Genomic DNA, 22062 nt, shown 5'->3' with positions numbered 1-22062 from the left:
AGTTTGGGCTTTGCATTCAAAGATACTGCCATACCTTCCCCCAAAGTGGTTTTCTGCAAGGAATTTAAGTCTTGGTGCTGGCCCTCAACACTTAAGATCCATCCTTAAAGATATCAGGTGTCTGTGAGTAATGGACTTGGAAAACAGGAGGGGAAACAACTTCATTTTCATTTAAGACTCAGATCAGATGCCTGTCGGTGCCAGAGGATGCTCTTCTGCCTGCAGCCTTTCAATTGGTTTAAGCAGTTTGTTCTTCCTCCTCGTCCAGAGGCCTGGGGATGGTACTGCTCACACCAACCACTGTGTCTGGATGTGCTGGGATGCCAGCTGCATGATATCTCCCACGATGACAGACAGGGCCTTGGCCAGCATCACTTACCTGCTGAGTCCCATCAGGTAAACATGACCTTAACAGCAGCATCTTCATACAAAACTTTCATCTATCTTGGAAATACCTCTGTCACTAGAAAAAAAGCATCTCCATCCTCCTTTGGTTTGCATTAGTTTATCAATATATAAACATATAATCCACCTGAGACCAGGTCTAGGGATCATGCTTTCTTTGATGTTACAATGGTAAAAATTCCTCTTCTTAGGCTTTAGTTATTGCCTAACTACTCCTTAAGTGACACGGGCTCTTTCTCCTTCCTGATTTACCTCTTTCTTGAGGGCCTCCTGCTCCTCCCTGTGAAGATCCATGAACTAGAGCAACTCCTTTTCAGAAGTCCCCCTTCTCTTCATTCCTGTTTCTTACTCCTCTTGGCTCCACACTGTGCCCTGCTCACCAGCACTGTTCCTGAGCTTTTGGAAAGGACAGCACTCACAGGCTTGCTACCCACCACTGGCTCTGGGACTCCCAGAGCTGATGTTCAACTGGTCAGGTCTCATCTGTGCAGGAGATGGGGGAGATACAGACTATTGCAAAGAACCCCTCTTTATCACACCATGCCCAGAAAGCCTCCCACCCTCCACAGTCCACGAGCAGGTGCAGGAATCTGCCCCTGATTCCCATTCACTTGCCCTTAGGTGTATGTTGTCCTCCCTCAAAAGCATGGCCAAGATCCCAAATCTGTGCACAAAATGATAACATTTATTGAAAGAGTATTTTTTTTTTTGTTTTTAATACAAAAGAAAGCTCTGTACATAGTACTGTGATTACTTCCACATCCTTCCAGAAACACAACCCTGGAAACTGGAGGGGAAAAAAAAAAACTCCCACACACACTTATGCGTACACACGCGCACACACACACACGCACACGCACACAACCCTCAAACCAGTAAAATGAACTAAAATGTCACCACACAATAAATGCCGTTTCATCCCTGATACACAAGTGTTCTTACAAGTCGGTACTTAAATAAAATACACCATTAGCGTTTAACCAGCAGTTGCCTTTGGGGAACCAGGGAGGGGATGCAGGCAGACGCCCTGGAGCAGCAGGGGCACTCCAGCCATCCCAGCCCAACTGCTCTGCTCCGCAGCGCTAGCACAAGCAAAGCGGAGTAAAGCCAGGCCACAGCGATGTGCTGGGGCAAAGGATAATGCGAACCCCAACACCAGCCTCCTCCCTGGATGCTACCTAGCTACCCAGCCTTGTTTTGGAAGCATCACTGAGCAGCTTTCATAGACCTAACAATGGGGTATGGCACAGCATTCCCACATGCTCCAAGCTGCAGGGTATACATCACTCTTAGAGCAAGGATACCAAGGGGAGGCAGCACAAAATGTAACTCTCACTGGAGGGGCCACCCCACTCCCCACAAGCCCTTTCCAGGCTGCATAACAGACCGAGGGCTCTTCGCACAGAGGGCTTGGGTGGGACCTGTCTACATCTGTGCACTAAGGAACAGCTATATAGGAGGAACTACAGCCCAGATCGTCAGCTAGGAGCTGCTACCTGCACAGTGAGCGGGGAGAGCAGTGATCAGCCACTGCTGGCCCCTCACCTCCTAGGAAGGAGTGGGGATGCCCATATCCCTTAGGCAGTCGCAGGTAGCACTGCTCCACACCAAGAGCTGTGTCAGAGCAGCTGCAGGTCCCACAACTAGAGGTGAATAGGACAGCCATAAGAAAACCCAGCCCATCTCCGGCTGCTGGGCACACTGCAAGCCCCTTGCTCCCAAGGGATGGGTTTCCCACTTTGAGGCCAGCCACTTGTTCAAGTTGCCTTCTGCCTGTTAAGCCCAAAATGATGGGTATGGAGTCCTCAGTACAGCTAAGTGGGAAACAAACATCCCACTGGGTGAAGCTTGATCCCTGGCACATGCTGGTGGGTGAAGAGCGCAGCTTAAACGCTAATGCTGAGGGAACATGTTCAAGGTTACAATACAAACTCAAAAGCAAGGCCCCTTTCCTGCCTCCATGCCCCCCACCCCTCTCCCATCCCCCTGGTACAAACCCCATGAAAACTGTACAGGAGCCAAACTTTTATTCCTCAAAGAATTACATAAATACTGAGTTTAACACTTAGAAAAATAAAGTAATTTTCTTTTTTTTTTTCCTTTTCTTTTTTTTTTTTTTTTTTTTCCTCCAAGGCTTCTTTTGTCTTTAACTTAAAAAAAAAAAAAAAAAAAAAGTTACAGTAGCTGCTTCTTCCCCTTAAGGGTTCAGCAGCTTCTCTCACTTGCTCACTTTCCCTCCAGGGACAGGGCTAGGTAGCAGAGCCATTCACAGCAACTCCCATGCAGGACCATGCATGCTCCAGCCCTTCTCCCCCAGCCTTGCTGAGCCCGCACAGGCACGGCAGCAGCCCCTCCGCAGCCCAGGATGGCCTGCAGGCCACCCTGGTGTTCAGAGGAAGAGCCTGCCACGTGCCCAGCAGCTCAGTGCCCCATGGGCTCTTTCCTTTGACACTTGGGTTGTTTCTCCACCTTGCATCGGATGAACTTAGAAAGCGCTGGCTGGAGCTCCAGGAGGATGTGGGAAAGACCTGACCACATTTCCCTGGGCGTATGGAGTCCGCAAGCAGTGTGAGGGCTGAGAGGAGAGTGTGGGACTGGGCTGGCCGCAGAGCCCCCCCCCAGGAGCTCTCTCGGGCATCGCAGTGCTCCTGGGTGTCCACTGACCACCTCAGCTGTGCAAGGGCAGCCACCAGGCAGAGCCAGTCAGGCTGCAAGTCTGCCAGGCAGCCCAGCGAGGAGGCACTGAGGGCAGAGGGCTCACCGTAGTGCATACGAGGAGGATGGGGCCATGTGCTGCAGGCCCAACCAGAGATACACATGCAAGCTGGCCACTCTCACCTGTCCAGAGCCCAGGGCAAGCTGCTGCAGCCAGGACCCATCACCCCCACAAAGGCACATTGCTGAGGCCAGCAGCACAGCCTTGGCCTAACTCTGCTCCAAACTGCACCTGCAGGACAGCTCTGGGTTTGATCTGAGCCCCATGCAGAGCAAACGCTCATGGGCAAGGTGTCTTAGGAGTGCCCAGAAGGAGCCAAAGCCTCCAGCTGGGAATGCCCCGCGGTATTTATTTGCAGCACAGAGCAATCCTCCCCTCAAGTTTCTTTGGCTGGCGTGAGACAAGCACAGCTATCGCAGCATCCTAATGCCCCCAAGCCCTGCATGGCCCCAGCATAGCTCCACCCCAGGTGGGTCCTGCAGCCCCACACGCGTGCCCTATGTGTGTGTGTGTGTGGGTGCATGTGTGTGTGTTTGTGTGTGTGTGCACGTGTGGATGAAGGAAACGTGAAAAGGCAACAATAAATAACTGGTGCAGTCTGTACGAGAAGGAATTGCCACCAGCCCCAGCACTGGCATGGCAAGCCAGGGGACAGCACAAGGCCGGCAGCAGAGGCCCCTCAGTCACTCACTCTTGGCGCCATGTGAGGTGTCCAAGTTTACTACCTGCAGCTCCGTCAGGCTGCTGCCACTGCTGCTCTGCTGCCCAATGACCGCCATCTAGAGAGAAAAGGGAGGAGGAAGCACTGGGGGACAGCATGCCCTGAGACCGCGCCTGCCAACAGCCAGGGTGGCACTGTACTTTTTGGGCACCTGGCCAAGGAGAGCAAGACTTCCTCACCCACAGGTAGGTGGCACTGACAGCTTTCCCACACCCAAGGACCTGCGTCTGCCCGGACCCACAAAGGATGTGCGGGCACGGACAGAGCAAGGATATCCCCTTAACACCTGTGAGTACCACTCTGCTCCTACCTGGTGAAGCTGGACAGCTGAGACTGGGATCTGAACGGTGCCTGATGGGGCTGTCAGGAACACTTGGGGGACGCCACCTGCCACAGAGAGAGCACAAACGACACCATCCCTTAAACACTGCTCCCCCACGGGTCCTTCCTCTGAGCTCCATGGAGCTTCACAAGGATAAAGGCGTGTGTCTGCATGCATGGCAGCATCTCAGATGAAAGCCATGTGCTAGTGTTCAAAATGGTGGGAGAAGCAGGCATTAGCCCTCAATCCAAGTCTTGCCTGCATGGTTTTTCATGCTGCTTTTTCCCCTCATGCAACTACACGTTGTCGCCAGTCTCTCCTAACTCTTCCACTGGCCTGCCCCATATGCCACCCATCCCAGCAACCCTCACCCTTTTTCCCCAGCAATCTTTTGCATAGGAGAATAGCGAGATCTAAAAGCACACATCAAGCATCACCCCTGCCAGGCCTTTCTGCAGCCACTAGGACTGCTCAGAAGCAGCTTTTTTAACACAAATATACAGCATAAATACATGTGAGAGAAAAACAAGGGTGTCAGAGCACTCAGGGGAACACTGACCCAGAGAGCTGTCTTACCCTGATCCTGGACCTGGCCGTGGGACACCTGCATCGCTGAGGGTGCCTGTGAGAACGCGTTGAGGACTGCAAGGCCGCCGTCCGCAAGGCCAGATGTGGGCGCGTACATCACCGCGTGTGGGCTGGGGTACATCATGTGGCCACCCACAGTGGTTGGCACAGACGACGTCATGATGGTTGCTGGGAGGGTCACTGGTACCAGGACAGAGGACAGTGAGTCACACGAAAGGAGCCTGCTGCGCTCACACACCTGCCCAGCACCCCTCCCTCCACCACATGCCCTTGGCATGCTGAGGCAGCAGGGGCACGGAGATGCCCATCTTGTTCTCCCAAGTTACTATTTGGAGTAACTTGTAAGTATGAGGGGGCAGAAAAGTATGGTAGCCAAATATCCAAGGACAAAATTCAACTTGAGATACAAGCTTTAATAAAAACGTTGAAGTGGATTCAGCCTGCATTCAGGCACCCAAACTAAGATTTTGCTGACAAGAGCGGTGTGCTCTGCACAGACTGTAAAAATCTCAAGTAGATGTGAGCCAATGCTTTGTGCTAAGGGCAATGCTGGCTCACTGAGGAACCATGTGAGAACTAGGCAACCTGTTCACAGCTCCATGCTGCAAGTTAAGGGCAGAGGATGTGGCTGGAAAGGCTCTGAAATCCCTTCTAAGGTGCCCTATGCACAACAACATCTACCTAGATATAGCATAGCACAGGGGCTGCCAGCAAGATAAAATACACTTGGGAAACTGTCAAAAAGGCTGGGGTAGAGTTGGTCTGAAGAAGGATCCTGGGCAGGGAGCAGGCATGAGGCTTGCTGGTGTGGGTTGTTAGCAGCAGTGATTAGGAAGACAGAACATGGTTTACCATCATGCCCCAATTACCTGTTCCGCTGGAAGAGGTCTGGGTAAGGTCAGTGCTGCTGTCACTAGAGGGAGACGTTTGCTGCGGTGCCTGGTGCACCTGGATCGCCTGGACTGGGACCTGCTGAGCCATGGTACCACCTTGGGAGAGAGAGGAGCCCGTGAGCCTATGCTCAACAGCGATAAAGGCACTCTGGGCCACGTGAAAAAGCCCCCCAGTCTTTCTTTAGCTGCAAACTGCTCCGCAGCGTGGCTCTGCACTGTGCTGTGGAAGGCTGGCCAAAAGCAGCATGTGGCAGAAACCAGGCCCTGTCCCAAACAGCAGGCCAAAAGCTGCTCTTTCCTGGCAACAGGGGCCAAGGAAGGGTTAGCTGAGCTTCTAGGCTCTAGAGAGAAAAGAAAAGGCTACAGAAGCTTTTGTCCAGCTCCTAAACGTGGTTCAGGCACGTCTGAGGCCCCCTTCACCATTCCTGGCACAGAAGGTGCTGGGAGGAAAGGGCTCAGCACATGCTCCCAGCACTGCCCATGCAAGGATCATCTCACTGCACCAAACAGAACAGCTGGAGTCCAAATGCCCAGGCCAACTGAAGCCCGCTGCCTTCACACTCTGGAGCTCAGCTCCATCCTCCACAGGGCACTTGGGAAACAGCTATCTCGCCCATGTGGTAATCCTAAAGACACCACAGTGCCCTACACCGGGATTAGAGACCACTGGGCCACAAGGCGTACATCCCAGATGCACGTTTTGTACATGGGGCATGGCCACACAGCCTCTAGCCCAGCCCTCAGAGACAGAGCTTGGCACAGAAAGCTCCCTTCAGGCTCAGGTCCTGTCACCAGAGGGAAGATCAAGGGATGCCAGACAGCAGGAGCCCCTAGTCACCTCACTCAGATGGCAAATTTCACCATGCACCACACCACAGACACGTATATCCGTTATTCTCTTAGCTCCTGCAGATCACAAGGGAAATCCAGTCCCTTTGCATAGGATCGTGCTGTCTGCTGGGGCTCACAGAAGCCATAAGGGCTCCAAGAAAGCATGCAAGCTATAAGACTCGTTGACTTGGGCACAAACAGGCAGCACACAAGAAACATGGTCTCAGGACCAGTCCTCAGACAGCGGCTGTTTCCACAAAGGGGAGCTTAGCCCCTTAGGTTGAACCTCCAGCCAGAAGCACATGCAGCCCCAATGCAACACCTGGGAGCCTTGACTCAGCACAATAAATTCCTACCAAGGACAACGCACACAAGGCAGCACACCAGCACTGCTCCCTCCTCTGCTCCAGGTCTCTCAGAATCTGCCCTCTGCACTGTGGCTCAGTGACTGACTGCAGATGCAAATACAAAAGCAGCTGCTCAGAGCCAAATGCCAGCACTCAAAAAACACCCACTGGGCATCTGAGACCCTGCAGGCTCCTTCCATCAGTCCTCCTAGCAGTACAGCCGAGCCTCAGCACACCTGTACCAGGGACCTCTCCTCTGCATTTGCTAGTCAGAATGCAAACCCTCAGGCAGGGGACTGCCAACCCACTGCTTCCCTGGGTCTGTATCCCCCAAAATGCTGCTCCTGCCTATGCCAAGCACTCTCTACCCTGCCTTCCCATCTCTCCCCTGCAGCCACAGCCAGGGTGCCCTGTGCTCTGCCTCCTGAGCTCCCACCTCAGTTGGGGGTCAGTTCTCTGGCCAGGACCAGGACCCCACAGATGCCTCCATCCCCCCAAGTCAAGCGGAGGAGAAGCGAGTGCTGACCTGTCAGCGACACGATCTGCCCTCCAGCTCTGGCAGGGAAGCGGAAGACTGTCTGTTGTGCCTGCTGCAGCGGTCCAGCCGTACCCGTGACCACCTGGCCCTGCTGGCTGGAAAGAGCCAGGGAGTGCGGCTGTAACTGAGTGAGAGGAATGGTAGGGGTCCCCGGAGAAAGGGAAGCACCTGCCAAAAGGAGGGATAAAGAAAGGCTTTGTCACCATCAGCTCTTTTCACTCCCTCCAGGCTTCTTGGTGCTGCCCTGGGGTCCCAACTCAGCTCCCTGCCACCATGCCCTTCCCAGCAGCAGGGCCAGCTAGCAGCTCTCTAAGGAAACAGCCACTACATGACACTTCTCAAGCCACTGGCCTGGCTAGGATCGAGCAAGGAATCCCAGCCAGGTTCACCCTACAGCAGCAACCACTCTGCTTCCTCCTGCCACTAGCCTCCCCTCCTCTGGAGAGGGCACCAATGCACTTTTGTTGAACGCTGCAGTCCTTAGTCCCTAAAAGCACTGACCTGACATGAGGGTGAAGCTGGTGGGTATCGGCATGAGGCCCCCAGATGTCACTGCACTGGCTCCAGTAGTCTTCAGCACTGTCCCGTTGGCACTGGTGACTGCATTGGGGCTGATGCTGGCAGACACTGGCGCCAGGTAATTAGTGATGGGGAATGATGGGCCACTGCTGACCTGCATAGAGGTTGAGGTGGTGGGGGCTGTCTGGATGGTGGACGTTGTCCCCGGCAGGTTGGTGACAGTGAACGCTGGTTTCAGTGCGTCCTGGGGAAGGAGAGATTGTGACAACTCAGACCAGACCTTGGATCTGGTCAACCCTTATCTGCCCATAAGATCAAACCAGGCTCCATTGGTTGCATGCTGGTGCTAAACCATACCCCCGTAGCTTGCTGCCAGCACATGGAGCACAGACAGTGCAGCAGAAAGAAGTTGCTTGTACAAACATGAGAAGACTGTGCCCAATAACACAGCATGAGGAAAGCTGGAGAAAGCTCATCATACACCTTGGATACAAGCCCAGGGCCACACAGGTCCCCTGAGAGACTTCTCTGTGAGGCACCAGGGGACAAAGAAACCCTTCCCCTCCGCAGGACTCCCCAAAGCCTCTAAGAGGAGAAAACCTTTTTGGCACACAACAGGCAAAAGCAGTGCTTGCAGGGACAGACATAAAGGCAAACACACGGTCTCCTGTCAGGAACACACACCACTTCCCTTATGGCAGGAAACACATGGCCAAGAACAAGCTGAGAACTGGCTCTTAAAGGTAGCTGTACACCAAAAGCAGCAAGTGAGAGGTGAGTAAGCCAAACCCTGGACACCAGGGATGCCCAAACCCAGCCCTGACAGCTGCTTTGGCAGGCCCTTGGGAATGCCTCCACAAATCTCCTGGAGCAAAGGGAAGAACCTGGCCAAGGGAAGCACCCATTTGCCATCCCGCTAGCAGGAGACAGGCAGAAGGCAAATGCTTCCAAGCGACTCGGCATGTTAGCTACTGCCAGCAACACACTATGGTCCTGCAAGGAGCAGAGCTCTATGCCTGAGGATGTCAATGGCAGGGAAGCTGAGCAGCAGGAGGGAAAAGGCCCTGTACCGGGCCAACACTAGCCTGAGGCCAGCCTCCCGGGTCTGAGAACTCAGGAGGAAAGTGTACGCCAGGCTGCAGGGCATGTAACACCTCAGCTTCAGCTACAAAGCAAGTGGCTTGGATCTGCAGGAACCAAGCCCAGCATGATCCCTGCTGCCCCTGGCAGTCACACTTCACCTAACACACCTCCTTCCCCCAGATCCCCTTTTAGATACCTACAGTCTCCATAGCTCCTCTCCTCTCCTGTCCTGTTCATCCGGCCAAGAGCACACTGCACACACATCGCTCCGCAGGAGACCACACCACAGGCCGAAGGGACCTGCTGTCCCCATGCCCTGCCACGGCTGCCGGCACACCCGGGAAGAGTTAAGGCTGCCACACTCCCACCCCTCCCGCTGCAGGCTGGTGGGCCCAGCGCTCCCACGTGCTAAGCCTTGTTCCCAGCTTGTCAAGCTGCCAGGAATGAGGAATTCACAGCTCAACCAACAGCTAAAAAAGGGAAGGCAGCCCATTTTGGACAGGAGGAGCCAATCCCGGGCACTCAGCCGTGCTCCAGAGCCCAGGGAGGGAGGAGAGTAACACCCCTCAGCCTTGGCACCACAGTCCCTGAAGTCCAAATTAGAAGAGGCACGTGATAACAGAGTAGAGCCCAGCACGGGCACTTTCCATTAGCTCAACCACAGACTCCTGCCATCCCACATGGGACACGGAGGCTATGGGTGCTCTGCCCACGTGGGTGACAGGGCAGAGTTCCCCCCAGCCCACTAAGCCATGGAAGCCGTAGCAGAGCAGGGTGGGGCTTGCTCCCAGCTGGAAAAGCCAGGCTCTATCTCTTCATCCCGAAGACATAGCCCTGAAGCGGTACACCCCTGAAATACAGCCCCAACACTCCACACTCTCAGGGTTGCAGGAGGCATCCCAAAAGATTCACAGCACCTTGCTCAGGGGGGTTCCCAGGACTCCCTAAAAGTACAAGGGCAAACCTCAGCATGATCAGAGCTGCAAAGATGCTTGGGAGGGATGCTGCGCCAGCAGGCTTGAACCATGCACACCCCATCTCTGCCACAGGCAAGACTCAGATTCCTCCCATCTTTGTTGTGCTTCTCTTAGGCTGCAGCAATAGCTCCTAGTATAGAAAGAGAGTTGAGCGAGACCTTGGGACTGGACATCTGCTGCCTTATCCCCATGACTGTCAGTGATGCCTCAGAGCCCCTGGGTACCTTGGATCCCCCCAGCACCTGTAAAGCCTAGAGTACATGCGTAAGGCCAGCCTTCAACAGGAGCCAAGTCATGGGTCACCTTCAGCCCAGATTACCCAAAGGGCCATGGACAAACCCTGACGTGCCACAGCAGCCCCGAAGGCCTTTTCCTTCCCAATCCAGCTGCACATCCAATCCCCACCACAGCTCACTCAAAATTTCAGTTTGCAGAGCAGTACCCGGGGAAATCAACGTGCAGCAAAGGTGCAGCATAGCATCAGGAGATGCCTGCGCAGACCTGATAAATGCTATACAGCACAAGTGGACCATAGGGCATGGCCCAGGCCAACTGATGCCCACCTGGACCTTAGCAAGATCCTGGGGACAGAAACAATCCCTCTCCACAGCTTCAGGGGACTGCCTGAGACACTGCTGTTCAGCACCACGGCCCAGACCCTGAAGCCAGCATTATTATGCAGATGTTGGAAGGCAACTGGCCTGGGAAGTACATGGGAAATCCCAATCTGGCCTCCAACACCTGATCTACATTCCAGATGAGGCAGAAAAACCCTTCCTAACCCCACCTCAAAGAGAAATGGCCATATCAGGGCTACTCACATCCTCCTACCCCCGATCTAACGCCTTTGAGCTCCTTCCAAAATCCCCTCTCCCACATAACCCAAGAGATTACATGAGGGCCTTTTGGGAAGCACAAGAGATCAGGCGGATCAGCACACAACAGTATCGTTGTGAAGATACAGATGCTGTTTTAAAAGTACAGCACGCCCCACTCCCAGCAGCAGTCCAAGCTCAGCTCTATGGCAGGGAGTTTGGATTTGGCATAGCAGGAGGATCTCATAGCTGCTGCTGGTTGTAGCTCCAATGAACAGCAGTGGGCTGCTGACTGCAGGTACCAGCCTGGCTGCATTGCTCCGGGCCTCTGCTGTGGCAGCTGAACACAGGCAGGTTTTGTCCCTACAGAGGTCCAGGAAGTTCACAGGAAGGCCAGGGAGCAACTGCCCAGTCCTCTCAGAGCATCCTATATGGCTGGTCCTTGCAGTCCAGGTACTTGATCTCCTGCCACCTCCTCCACTCACCCATCCCTCAGCAAGGATGCCAGCCACCTAGCACAGCCCACTCACAGGCTCTCTTCATCCTCAGGGAACTTCTCAGTCTATCTGAATTGGCCTGATCGCTATTACAGCACAAACCCAGGCCTCCAGCCATGCACAGGGCACAGCAGGACTGCAGAAGGTAAAGATGGGAGTGTCCTAGCCTCAGGGTTTCCCATGACAAGAACCCTCAGCAGGTCAGGGATGGATTTAGCCACAATATCAAGCAGGAGACAGGGCACGGGGCTCCTCCAGCCCCACACTAAAGGCTGGCCATGGCCAGAAGGCACCCCACTCTAAGCATTACCACAGGGATAGAGCTTGCAGAGTTGCATCAGAAAGTGGGCAGAGAAGTTGCATTGTCTTCTGCAGAGTAACTGCACCCCAAGATCACACTTCCTTCGGGGCCACCTAGCAGTATTTTCAGGGACAATCTTAAAGGACACGATGTGGACAAGCCCCATGCCAGGATCAGGTCATCTGCCATGCACGGCACTTCCGGCACCTCCAGTTACTCCAGGCGTAGGCAATTTGTCTCATTACAAAATGCCCAGAGGACGTGTTTTTCATCCAGGAGAAGCACAAGAGACAAGTCCTTACAAACACAGGCTGCAGAAGGGAGAAACTGCTGGTGACAATGGACTCCTCTGCCTACTGGAAAGGGCTGGCACAGCTCACACTAGGAATCAGAGCACCAAGGAAAGTCATGCCAGACTGGGACAGCCAGAACTGTTGCTGGGCTCCCACCAATGGGAAGCCTTCCCAAGGACTCTCCTGGGTTCCAGCACAGAGCTCTCCAGCCAGCAACACCTTGGCCCATCGCAGCTGCTCTGCCTGCAGGGATCTCTGGGACTGCTGGTATTTCTCAGGGCTCAGCAGTGATTAAGTTTTTTGCTTGGTGCAGCACTACATGCACATGGGGAAGAGGGTATGGAGAAATTGTGGCTGCCAGGTACCCAGTGGCATTGTGATCAGAGCTGTTGCACTGCCATAGGATGCAAACACAGCTGAACACCCCTGCAGCCTCAAACAACACACTAGGCATGTTGCTGCACTTGCTGCCTTTGGGATTACAGCACACAGATTTCAAACACCATTCTCCAGGTTCTGTCTGCTTAATGCTTAGTGGCTACTGTGGTTTGCCTACAGTAGCTAGATTAGGATGCTGCTGTAGTTTGTGTACAGTTGGCTAGAGGTCTCCCAGAGCAAGGCCATGGACCATCTGGAAGGATGCTTTTGCAGCAAACCCAGGTCCTACACCATGAACACAGCTACAGCAGAGCTGCAGCAACTCGCAGTGCCCAGTGGCAGCCCTCGCAGGCACAGGAAGCTGTGACACAACCCCCAGTTCAGCATGTCACCCCAGCCTTGTTCCACAAACTCCCCCGCTTCCCCATCTCCACGCTCCTGTGGATCCCAGCACCAGTCTGCAAAGCAGCAGCAGGGACATGGAAAAATGTCGTTTGTATAAATGATGTAAATTGAAGTTATTGAACAAATGAGACATCAGGAATAAATTCTTTACTGTGAGAACGATAAGGCAGTGGTTGTCCAGAGAAGCTGTGGCTACCCCATCCTTGGCAGTGTTCAAGGCCAGGCTGGACGGGGCCTGGAGCAACCTGGTCCAGGGGAAGGTGTCCCTGCCTGTGGCAAGGGGGTGGAACTGGATGAGCTTTAAGGTCCCTTCCAACCCAAACCAGTCTGGGATTCTATAAGGGAGCCAGTTCTTCTGCCACAACCCTTAGGACCAGCACCAGGGATGCAGTGACTAGACAGAGTCCTCCCAGCAGGAAAAGGTTCATTGGCCAGCTGTGAACCTATAGGCAGTCCTCCGCAGCACCCTCAATGAGAGGCCACAGGCAAGACAGGAAAGGGCTAGTGCCTGCAGGGACACGAGGCAGGGAGCAGAAACAGTCCAACCAGCCAAATGTTTCCATTCCCCATGTCCTCCCTGCCCCCTTCCAAAACAGCACCAAAGCAAGAGACAGCTGCAGCTTATAAGGAATGTGAGGGGCCCTGCCAGGGACTCTGGCGAGGGAAACCAGGCCTTATAAGGCCATGGAGGCAGAATCAAATTTTTATCAATGAGTGCAAGAGCATGGAGACGCCCGGGGAGAGATAACGGTGCTGAGAGCTGGCCGGGGGGCGGGCCAGGCCGGTGGGGAGCCCCGCTGCAGAGACAGGGGCCAGGACACCTGCCACTCACATCCCTCCCTCTGCAAATCACCATTATCAGCAGACAAGAGAAGGAGTCAGCCCAGAGAGGCCTCTCAGTGGGCATGAACCCACTGGAGTCGCAACAAAGCAGGACCCATCCTCAGCTTCCCAAGCTGCTGTTCAAGGAGACTGGCACTGATCCTGGCACAGCCCATGCCCCCCAGGGTGCCCAGGCGTGTGGCTGAGCATTACCTTGGTCTCCCCACTGCTGTCCGACTCAGACACCTGATAGGTGAGGTCCGTCTCCTCGAAGCCCGTGGCACTCATGCGCTGGTCAGTGGTCGGGTCTGAGCGCGGGGGTGAGTCTGGGGAGTTGAGGCACGTTTGGATCAACGCCTTCCCCGTCTCACTGGTGATCATGGGCTGCAGCTTCCGCGTGGCAAATGTGTACACATGGCCCGTCTCGCTGGCCACTAGCAGCAGGACTTGGGTGCCAGTCAGCGTGGAGAGCTCATAGGCCTGCCAGCAGCACAAAGGAAGAACAGGGAGTCACAGACATATACCACACAGGACAAGAGCCCCTGGCACATCCCTGTGCTCCCAGCACGGCCCTCCTTTCACCCATATCAGCTCCAGCTCCCTATCACTCCAGAAGAGCTGTGGCCTCTAAAACCAACTCAGGTCGGTTCCCTACAGGTTGAAGTGCCCCATGCTGTGCTCCCATCTCCTTCAGCATGCCCTTAGGTGATGCGAATGCCAAAAGCATATGGGAAAAGTGGTCCCTTCAAGACAGCAGCTTGAGGTCATGGGCACACTAGGCTGTTTCCATTCTGGAAATCCCACCAACTTCTCCAGACACGTCTGCATGCCCTCTCACTGAACCATGTGAGAGGATGCTACTCAGCCCGTGTGTCTCTGCTACCTCTTTCCATCACCAACGCTCCAGCCAGGCCAGGACCCAGAGTCCCCTCTTCATCTTCACACCCATAAGCACAGCTGCACCCAAACACCCTGGCACTGATTAGTAGGCTCAAAAGAACACTCAGCATATGCCATCGGCACACTCCATGGTCTCACACAAGCTACCACAGCCAGGATGGCCTCATTCTGGATGCTGCACTACCAGGATGCACCCAGTAGTATCCCGCAGCCATTCCCACCTTCCCAGGTACACGAAGCCCAGCTCAGCTGGGATGCAGCACTGCCTGGTCATTCAGAAGATGCAGTGAGCACCAAAGGGAGCCAGGAGCACCCAACTGCAAACAAAATCCTTCAAGTTTCTAATGTCGGAGGCTGCACCGAACCGGGCATTCCCCAGACACCCTTCCCGCTGCCGGCTGCCCGGGTCCCTGTTCGGAGCCCCGAGAACAGCCAGGAACCGGCCGCAGGAGACAACCGGCCCCGCCGCGGGCTCCCGCGCAGCCCCCCGGAAGGAGCCTGTGCCGGGCCGCCCCCCCTCCGTGGGGCCGGGAAGCCGCCGCTGTTTCCGGGCACGGCCCCGCCGGCCGGCTCCCCGCTCGACCCGGGCGCGCACCGCCCACAGGGCCAGCGCTTCCGCCGGGGCGCCGGCAACCGACAGGTGGGTGCCGGCCGCCCCCCGCCCGTCCCGCACCGGCCGGAGCCCCGGGGCCGCACCTTCTTCATGATGCCGGTCTTCCTCTTGCTGAAGGTGGTGTAGCGCCGCAGCTTGTTGTCGATGAACTCCATCTTGATCTTCACCCGGCCCCGCGTCTTCTTCCCGGGCTTGGCGCCGCTCACGGCCCCGCCGCCCCCGCCACCGCCGCTGTAGGCGGCCGCCGCCGCTCCCGCCGCGGGCCCCGCCGCCGCCGCCGCCTCGGCCAGGCCCCGCTTCACGCCGCGCCGCTCGCCGCCCAGCTCCTCCTCCTCGGCCGACTCCGAGTCGCCCTCGCTGCCGCTGTACAGCGCCTCCCGCTCCAGGCGGCCCCCGGGCGGCCCCGCCGCCGCCCCGCCGCCGTTCGCCCCACGCGGCACCGGCGCCCGGCCCAGTCCCGAGCCGCGGGCCAGCGCGGCGGCGGCGCCGTTCCCGGCTCCGGCCTGGCTCGGCAACATCGCGGCGGCGAGCGCGGGTCGGGTCGGGCCGGGTCAGGCCGGCCCCGCCATGGCCCCGCCGCCCGCTCCGCGCTCACGGCCCCGCTCCGCCGCCGCCCCCGCCGCGCCGCGCCGCCCCCATATAAAGCGATACAATATTGCCTTTTTTGGCAAAGGCGCTCCTTATATGGGGCGAGCCGTCGCCCCGCCGGGAGGCACCACCCTATTGGCTGGCAGCTGCCAAGCGCCGGCACCCATTGGCCAGCGGCTGGCGTTTGATTTGCATATGTTCCGACTGCGCTCGCGTCACCCCCAGATTGAAACACGCAAGAGGGGTCTTAAAGAGACAGCGGCCGGCGCGGCACAGACGGGGCGGCCGGCAGCGGGCAGCGGGTGCCTTGCACCCGCTGAGCGGACCGGGCTGAGGCACCCGAGCTTCCAGACCTCGCTTCCCCATTCCCACTGCCGGCTCTAGGCAGCCCTGGCCTCACAGGGAACACACCACGTGGCGGAGGCTCCCTGCCTTGCTCCCCTCCACATGCGGTCGAGCAGTACCCCACACCTCAGCACCCTCTGCCCGGCTCTTGGCAATGCCACCGGGCGCTGCTTCAGGCAAGCTCTACGGCTCCTGTAGTCTGCAGAGGGCAACTGAGCTCCTCCCTTGTGGCGTGTGACAGCAGGGTCTGTCTAGGGTCTGAAGGAGAGGCTGCACTGAACCGGGCTAGGGGCTACATGGTGGCTATGGGGTGCGAAGGGCACAGAACTGGGCAGATAGAACCAAAATACACATTGCCCAAGCACAAGTTGACCACTGCTCAGACGGAAAAGGGTCTCTATGACAGGAGGGTCACAGCTAAGAGGAGAGAGTTGAGACCTGTGGATATAACAGGCTGCCTGTACACTGGTCTCTGGGGAGATGGCTGGGCTGAACCCAGCATGCAGACAGCAGCCCATGTCCACCCCACTCTACAGCTAAGAGGGTTCCTGCCAGGCGGCACAGACCATGTCCTCTGCTCAGGTGTGAGCCAGGACCTCCCCAGGAGAGGGACAGCCCATACAGGCAGAAAAAACGGGAGCAAGGCATGGAGCATGAGTCCACGAGGGACCACAGAGCATGAAGCTGTAAGCAGACAGATGCATCCTTAGCTAAGCAAAGGGCTCTCCCACACCCCATCCTACAAACAAAAACCACAACTCAGGGTAAGCCCTCACCTCTGCCAGCACCAGCCCTGCCACAGACCCATTTTACATCCCTATGGAGGGTCCTGCAACTTGCACAAGCCCTGTCCCTATCCGCCTCATCACCCGGGGGACACGCACGTTTGCCACCAGCCTTCACAGCTGTCTCCCACTCTCTAGGGCCAATCTCCTACAGACCAAAGGAGTGACTGCAAAACGAAACACCCCCCTTGCCGCCACCTCCCCGTCCCCCCCGCCAGCCATGCTCCTCCAGTGAGCACACATGCCATTTATAGCTCCCAGCAGGGCTGCTGGGACGCACGTGCTTCCCATCACATGCCCTGCCACCCTCCCTTCGTGCTGAGCACAAACTACACCTGGCACAGGTAAGACAGAGGGCTGGCCGTGCCGTGCCAGGCTGAGGAAGGGGCAGCAAGACCCTCAGCATGACGGAAGAGACAAGCTAGGCTGAGAACAACTGGCAAGTAGATCCCACAGTCAGAGCCAGACCAGTCTGCCTGCTCAGTGTGAGTGTGCAATCACTGCAGGTACCAGGATCGTGGGGCTTTTTGCTCATGGGGCTACTATCTGGTCCCTCCTTCCCCTCCCAAGGGCTTTTGGACTGCAGGGCTACATGGAGGCCTTTTGCTCTCCAGGCTCCAGGAGAGTCTGCACAGGCAAGAGGGGAGAGCTGGCTCATCCTTTATGTTGCCATCCTCTCCCTCCCTGGTGCCATCCTGAGGCTGCTTTCCAAGGCACTTTTCCCACTTGTGCTCTAATTGGCACCAGAAATATCTGAGCTTCCTGGGATGCTAATCTTGCACTAAAGCAGTCGGATACATGCTATAGAGCCAAGCCCTGTCCCCAGGCCACCATCACCCCCAGGACAAGTTACCAGCAGTACTAGACCTCCCTAACTAAACCAGCACCCAGTGGCAGTTGAAAGCAGCTTAAAACAGGTTTCAGGCCACTTGAACCTCCCACTTCATCTTCAGGGCTGTTCTCATTTACACCCCCACCAGTCATAAAATTCACATTTATAACCCTCTTCTCACACAGCTGTGGGTACAGCACTCAGCACTGTGCCATAAAAGCCTCTTACCCAGTTAACCCCATACATCTCCCCAGACAAGCTGCTGCCTTGTGCCAGCTCCTCTGTTGCATGGGCTCTGCTGCCCCCCAGCATCAGAGCCAAGCGACCCTCCATATCTTATTTGCAATCCTCCTCCAGGCCATTACGAGCCCTTTCTTATCCTTTTCCAGCTCTTCATCCATATTTTAACTGGGGAGCTATTAAACACCCCCCGCATTCAGCTCTGGGGTTGTGGTGGTTTCCATCCCTTTACCCATCTTCTTACCATTGATACTTTAGCTGCTTTTTGGCTGCTACAGGTAGATGCTCTTTTTCTTAACAGCCAGATCTCACCCATGAGCAGTAACAACTAGACTGGAAGTACTGCACATGTCTTTCTTAGGGCCTTTCTTAACATGCCCCTTTTTTAAGTCAGCAGAGGGGTGCTTCTGCCCTACATAGATGAGATCAGGAGTGGGGCTGGTCCGTGAGAGGTCACCCTTAGGCTCTGGCTAGTCACCCCATGCTCTCACTAACAGAAAGTTCCATAATAGCAACTGTAGTTCCACAATACCTGAGCAGAGCAGGGACAGGTCTTGGTAACAGGGTCCATCCACAGAGCAGGCAATGAACAAAGTCCAGGATCCACCTGATCAGGAGACAGAGCCAAGAAAGCAGGACTGGAGAGCAAGACAGCAATATATATGCCTAGAAGGTAGGGCTAAAGACAAAGCCAAAACTCACAAGATTGCTCAATACCAAACTGAAAGCCTCTGCTTGACCTTAAATACAGCTCAAGAGGGTGGGAGATCCCAGGTGAGGCTGTTTAGGACGATTAAGGCTCCTTAGCACCCTCACAGGTGCCTAACACAGCTGGGTAAGAGCCTGGGGCAGTAGGTAGAAGCAGAGCAAATCAAGAACTGCTTCTTCAAGCTGCACAGTGGCTCTGTGCACTCCCTGCTGGGGTGCTCAGAGCGTGCACAGGTGTAAGAGGTACTTGGATAACTTTCAGGCAAGGAAAAACATCAGGGACTGCTGGAAACACCTGGTGTGGAGCTCCCTATCCTTTAGGAATGTGTTAGCTGGGACAGTGCATACCTGCTTGCTGCCCTCTTACACTGCTCAGTGAATGTTCAACTTCGGCCAAAGCTGGGTGGACCACTGCTCTGATGGAGCTGTGCTGTTCCGGGATACCGCAGGTTGTCTTCCATTCCCAAGGCTGGTTGGTCGGTTGGTTGTTTTTTTCAGCTGTTCCTTCAGTTTGGGCTGAGGCAATTGGATCCCACCTCTGTCAGCTGCCCAAGTCATCTTATTTTCCTGCAGGGGCTCTGATTTCCTGCTCTCCTCCACCACGTTTAGCCAGGGCTGTATTTGCTCAGCTTGCTGTTTTCAGTTAGTCTGGCCAACATCTGTCCCATCCCCAAGGATACACAACTTTTTCATGACATCATTCCCAAAAATACACAATCCCAGCCCCTGCTGTTCTGCACCCTTTGGATCTGGATGTGTCCTAGCGTTGGTGCCTTTGCATTCGGGTGCTTCCCTGTGGCCACCAGGTCTTGACTGCATGGTAAAGAGGCACTCGAGTCCCAGGATGGGTTGGGATAAAGTGGAGCACCCCATCCAGACACTGCTCACAGAACCAGCCCACTGCAACCGTGCCATTCCCTTCCAGTACACAGAGGTATCTGCATGCATGAAGGTGGTAGAGCAAGGATGTCACCCCAGAAGTCCTTGGCATCTCTATTCTCTACCTGGGGCAGCACTGAGGTGCTGCTTGGCTAGGCCACAAGTGATGGTGCCTGGCTGCACCTCCAGCCCATCTGGGAGCATTTTGAGTGAGCACAGCAATAGCCCTGCTGCTCTGGCTGTCATGTCCAACGTGGGGCAAGAGGTAGGAGGACAAGGGACCTTTCATGGTGTCCAACATGCAGGCAGCCTTTACCTGGAGCAGACTCAGGGTCACTCATGGGCCTGTTTGTCAGCTAATGCTGTACAACTGCCCTCACCGGTCCCTCACCTCCCAGACAGTCTCTAGGGAAAAGCACCAGTGTCCAGGATGCATGGAATAGGTGACCCCTGCTGAGGGATGAAATGCTCAAAATAGCAATGTTAGTCCAGCTAGAAGGATCAACTGGCTCTTATCAAAAGGCTCTGATAGGATCTATCCACAGAACTGCCCAAGGAAACAGTTGCAGAACCACCTGGGAGTATTTCTGGGGCAGGATGTGCTATAGAGGTAAAGGGACACACAGGTAAGACAAGACAGACTCATTAGTGACTTAGCTGCAGGAATCGGCCCACAGCATGCAGCTATTCTGGCTGAGATATAGGGCACCAGGCAGGGAAGTCCATGGCAATGGGATGAATGGGAGAAATGGAACAAAAGGACATCAAACAGCAGCAAACGAGAGGTCGCTTGCAAGTTGGAGAGCATGCATGCAGCGGTGCCACAGCACTTACACACTCCAAAAGCACCGTGTGCACACTGGGAAGGACTGGGGACAGCAACAACGTGGAGACCTCTGCCTGTAACAGCTCCTTCCAGTGTGCACAGTGCCACCAGCTCCGGGCTGTGGCCAGGCTGTCTGGAGAAGGGTCATGGAGACAGCAAGGGTTCAGGGTGGGGATAACCTGCTGCCAAGCACTGTAGGAGGGCCAGGTCTAGGGAAGAGAGGGGCCCAACACAGTCACACCTTAGTTCATAAGAGGCCTTGGCTTAGTGAGACTCTAAAGCTCCTAAGTCCCATCACAAGTGTCATGAAAGGGACTTGATAGCTCTGCTCTATAGGCAGCAAACCTGGTTACACCCAGGGAGGCCCAGATGACATTTCCAAGCCCTGAACCATATCTGAGCTCAAAGCCAGACAGCACGTTGCAAGAAATGAGCCCACTTTATGCTCCAGCATCTCCATAGCCTGAGTAGCAGAGGCGGGAAGGGAATCTTGGACATTTCTGGTCCATCCATGCTTAAAGCAGAGCCAACTAGACTGGGTTGTTCAGGGCTTACCTGGTGTAGGGTTGAGTATCTCTGATGATGGAGAGCCCACAGCTTCTCTTGGCGGTGGGACCCGTTAGCTCCTCAGTCCTCTTGTGCAGGCTGCAGAGCTGTCCAAGACCACAGGGCAGGGGAAAGTCGCTATGGAAGCTTGGCTACATGAACTGAGGGGAGCCTCTCAGCATGTCCATAAGCACTTGCTTTCACGGAATCTGAGAGGGATATTTGCTCTTGAAACTCAAGTCCCTCTTGGAAAGCAACTCATGACTACCCAGAGAGATGAAAAGCACTGAGGCAAAGTGCTCCTTCTGGCCACAGCAGGCTAGGAAAGGCATCTCAGATCCAGCTGGGAAGGAGGCAAAAGGGTTAAACACAGGAGACGCATGCCTGAGGAATGGACCACAGCCCTTCCCAGGAACCACATGGAGGAAAACAGTCCAACAGCCATCTGACAGCAGCGTCTTACAAAGACCAAAGAAACACAACAAAACAAAAAAAAGCCTTCTTTATTGAGAGCAGCACATAAAAACCCAACAAAACCCAACCCTTCGTGTCTGTGGTACCCTCCGCTCAAGCAAACAAACTAACCCACTCTAGGCTGCATTCCAGTAACAGAAATACTATGGAAGGGAGGAGTCGGTGCTCTGGAAGAGGGAGAAAGGGGACGCTGCCCAGAGTCTTTGTACAAAAAAAGGCACAGGGTAGTTGGGGAAGGTAGTGAGCTCCTTCATATGCCAGGCACTTCGTGTTCCTGCTGGCTGGCCTGTACCCACGGGGTGCAGGGGAGGCAGGGATGCCTGGATGAAGACATGGAGGGGCCAGGCCAGCAGGTAAACAGGTGGTGAGCAGGGACGCAGAGCCTGGTGCTGGAGCCCAGCTCTCACCAGGTGAGGAGGAGCCGTGCTCCACCCACGCCAGCAGCCCAAGGGCACTGGGCTGGGACGGCGGAGAGCAAGAGGCAGCAAGGGCTGTCTTTTGGGACCAGTGGAGGAGAGGGGTGGCGGGATGGGGGTACACTGGCTTGTGCTTTGAGTCCAGCAGCTGCTGGTGCCGAGCTGTTCACTGGCGCATAGGGGTCAGGCTCAGCGAGGGGCCGCAGGGGTGCAAGGGGCTCCCCAGGCACCTACAGACGCCCGTCCACCCCACCGCATCCTTCCCCAGCGAGGGCCGGGATGCTCAGGCTTTGCTGTCAGCTGGGCTGTCCCCCAGGGCAGTGGCAAGCTCGCTGAAGGAGGGTCGGTCCTTCGGGCTGGGGGCCCAGCAGCGCTGCATCAGCTTGGCGAGGCGGGAAGGGCAGCCCTCGGGGTGCAGGAGCTTCGTCTTTCCTGACTGCAGACCTGGCAAAGCAAAGT

General features: G+C 55.6%; 2 protein-coding genes across 4 annotated transcripts in view; both read right to left on the bottom strand.

Annotated features, from left to right (window-relative positions):
• Nucleotides 1–1070: 1070 nt before the first annotated feature.
• On the bottom strand, nt 1071–18447 carry SRF (serum response factor). Of its 3 annotated transcripts, none has more exons than XM_061475556.1 (8): nt 18287–18447; nt 13665–13931; nt 7863–8124; nt 7350–7529; nt 5622–5741; nt 4741–4932; nt 4153–4229; nt 1071–3900 (listed from the first exon to the last, which is right to left on the bottom strand). In XM_061475556.1, the coding sequence occupies exons 1-8, from the start codon at nt 18323–18325 to the stop codon at nt 3805–3807; spliced, it is 1233 nt and encodes a 410-aa protein (XP_061331540.1). In that variant the 5' UTR covers nt 18326–18447; the 3' UTR covers nt 1071–3804. The 3 variants fall into 3 exon arrangements, with proteins under 3 accessions (XP_061331540.1, XP_061331538.1, XP_061331539.1); XM_061475554.1 differs by lacking the exon at nt 18287–18447 and adding an exon at nt 15048–15497; XM_061475555.1 differs by lacking the exons at nt 7350–7529; nt 18287–18447 and adding an exon at nt 15048–15497.
• A 2754-nt stretch (nt 18448–21201) lies between these two features.
• PTK7 (protein tyrosine kinase 7 (inactive)) overlaps nt 21202–22062 on the bottom strand; it is a 36679-nt gene continuing 35818 nt past the window's right edge. The window contains exon 20 of the mRNA XM_061475544.1: nt 21202–22047. Within this exon, the coding sequence (XP_061331528.1) occupies nt 21887–22047 (161 nt within the window). The 3' untranslated portion in view covers nt 21202–21886. The remainder of the gene's footprint in view (nt 22048–22062) is intronic.

Source organism: Pezoporus flaviventris, unplaced genomic scaffold, assembly GCF_033815535.1.
Source record: "Pezoporus flaviventris isolate CSIRO_AGI_PZ_B2104156 unplaced genomic scaffold, CSIRO_AGI_Pfla_v1 ptg000083l, whole genome shotgun sequence".
Taxonomy (NCBI): domain Eukaryota; kingdom Metazoa; phylum Chordata; class Aves; order Psittaciformes; family Psittacidae; genus Pezoporus; species Pezoporus flaviventris.
This window is presented reverse-complemented; position numbering and strand designations above follow the sequence as displayed.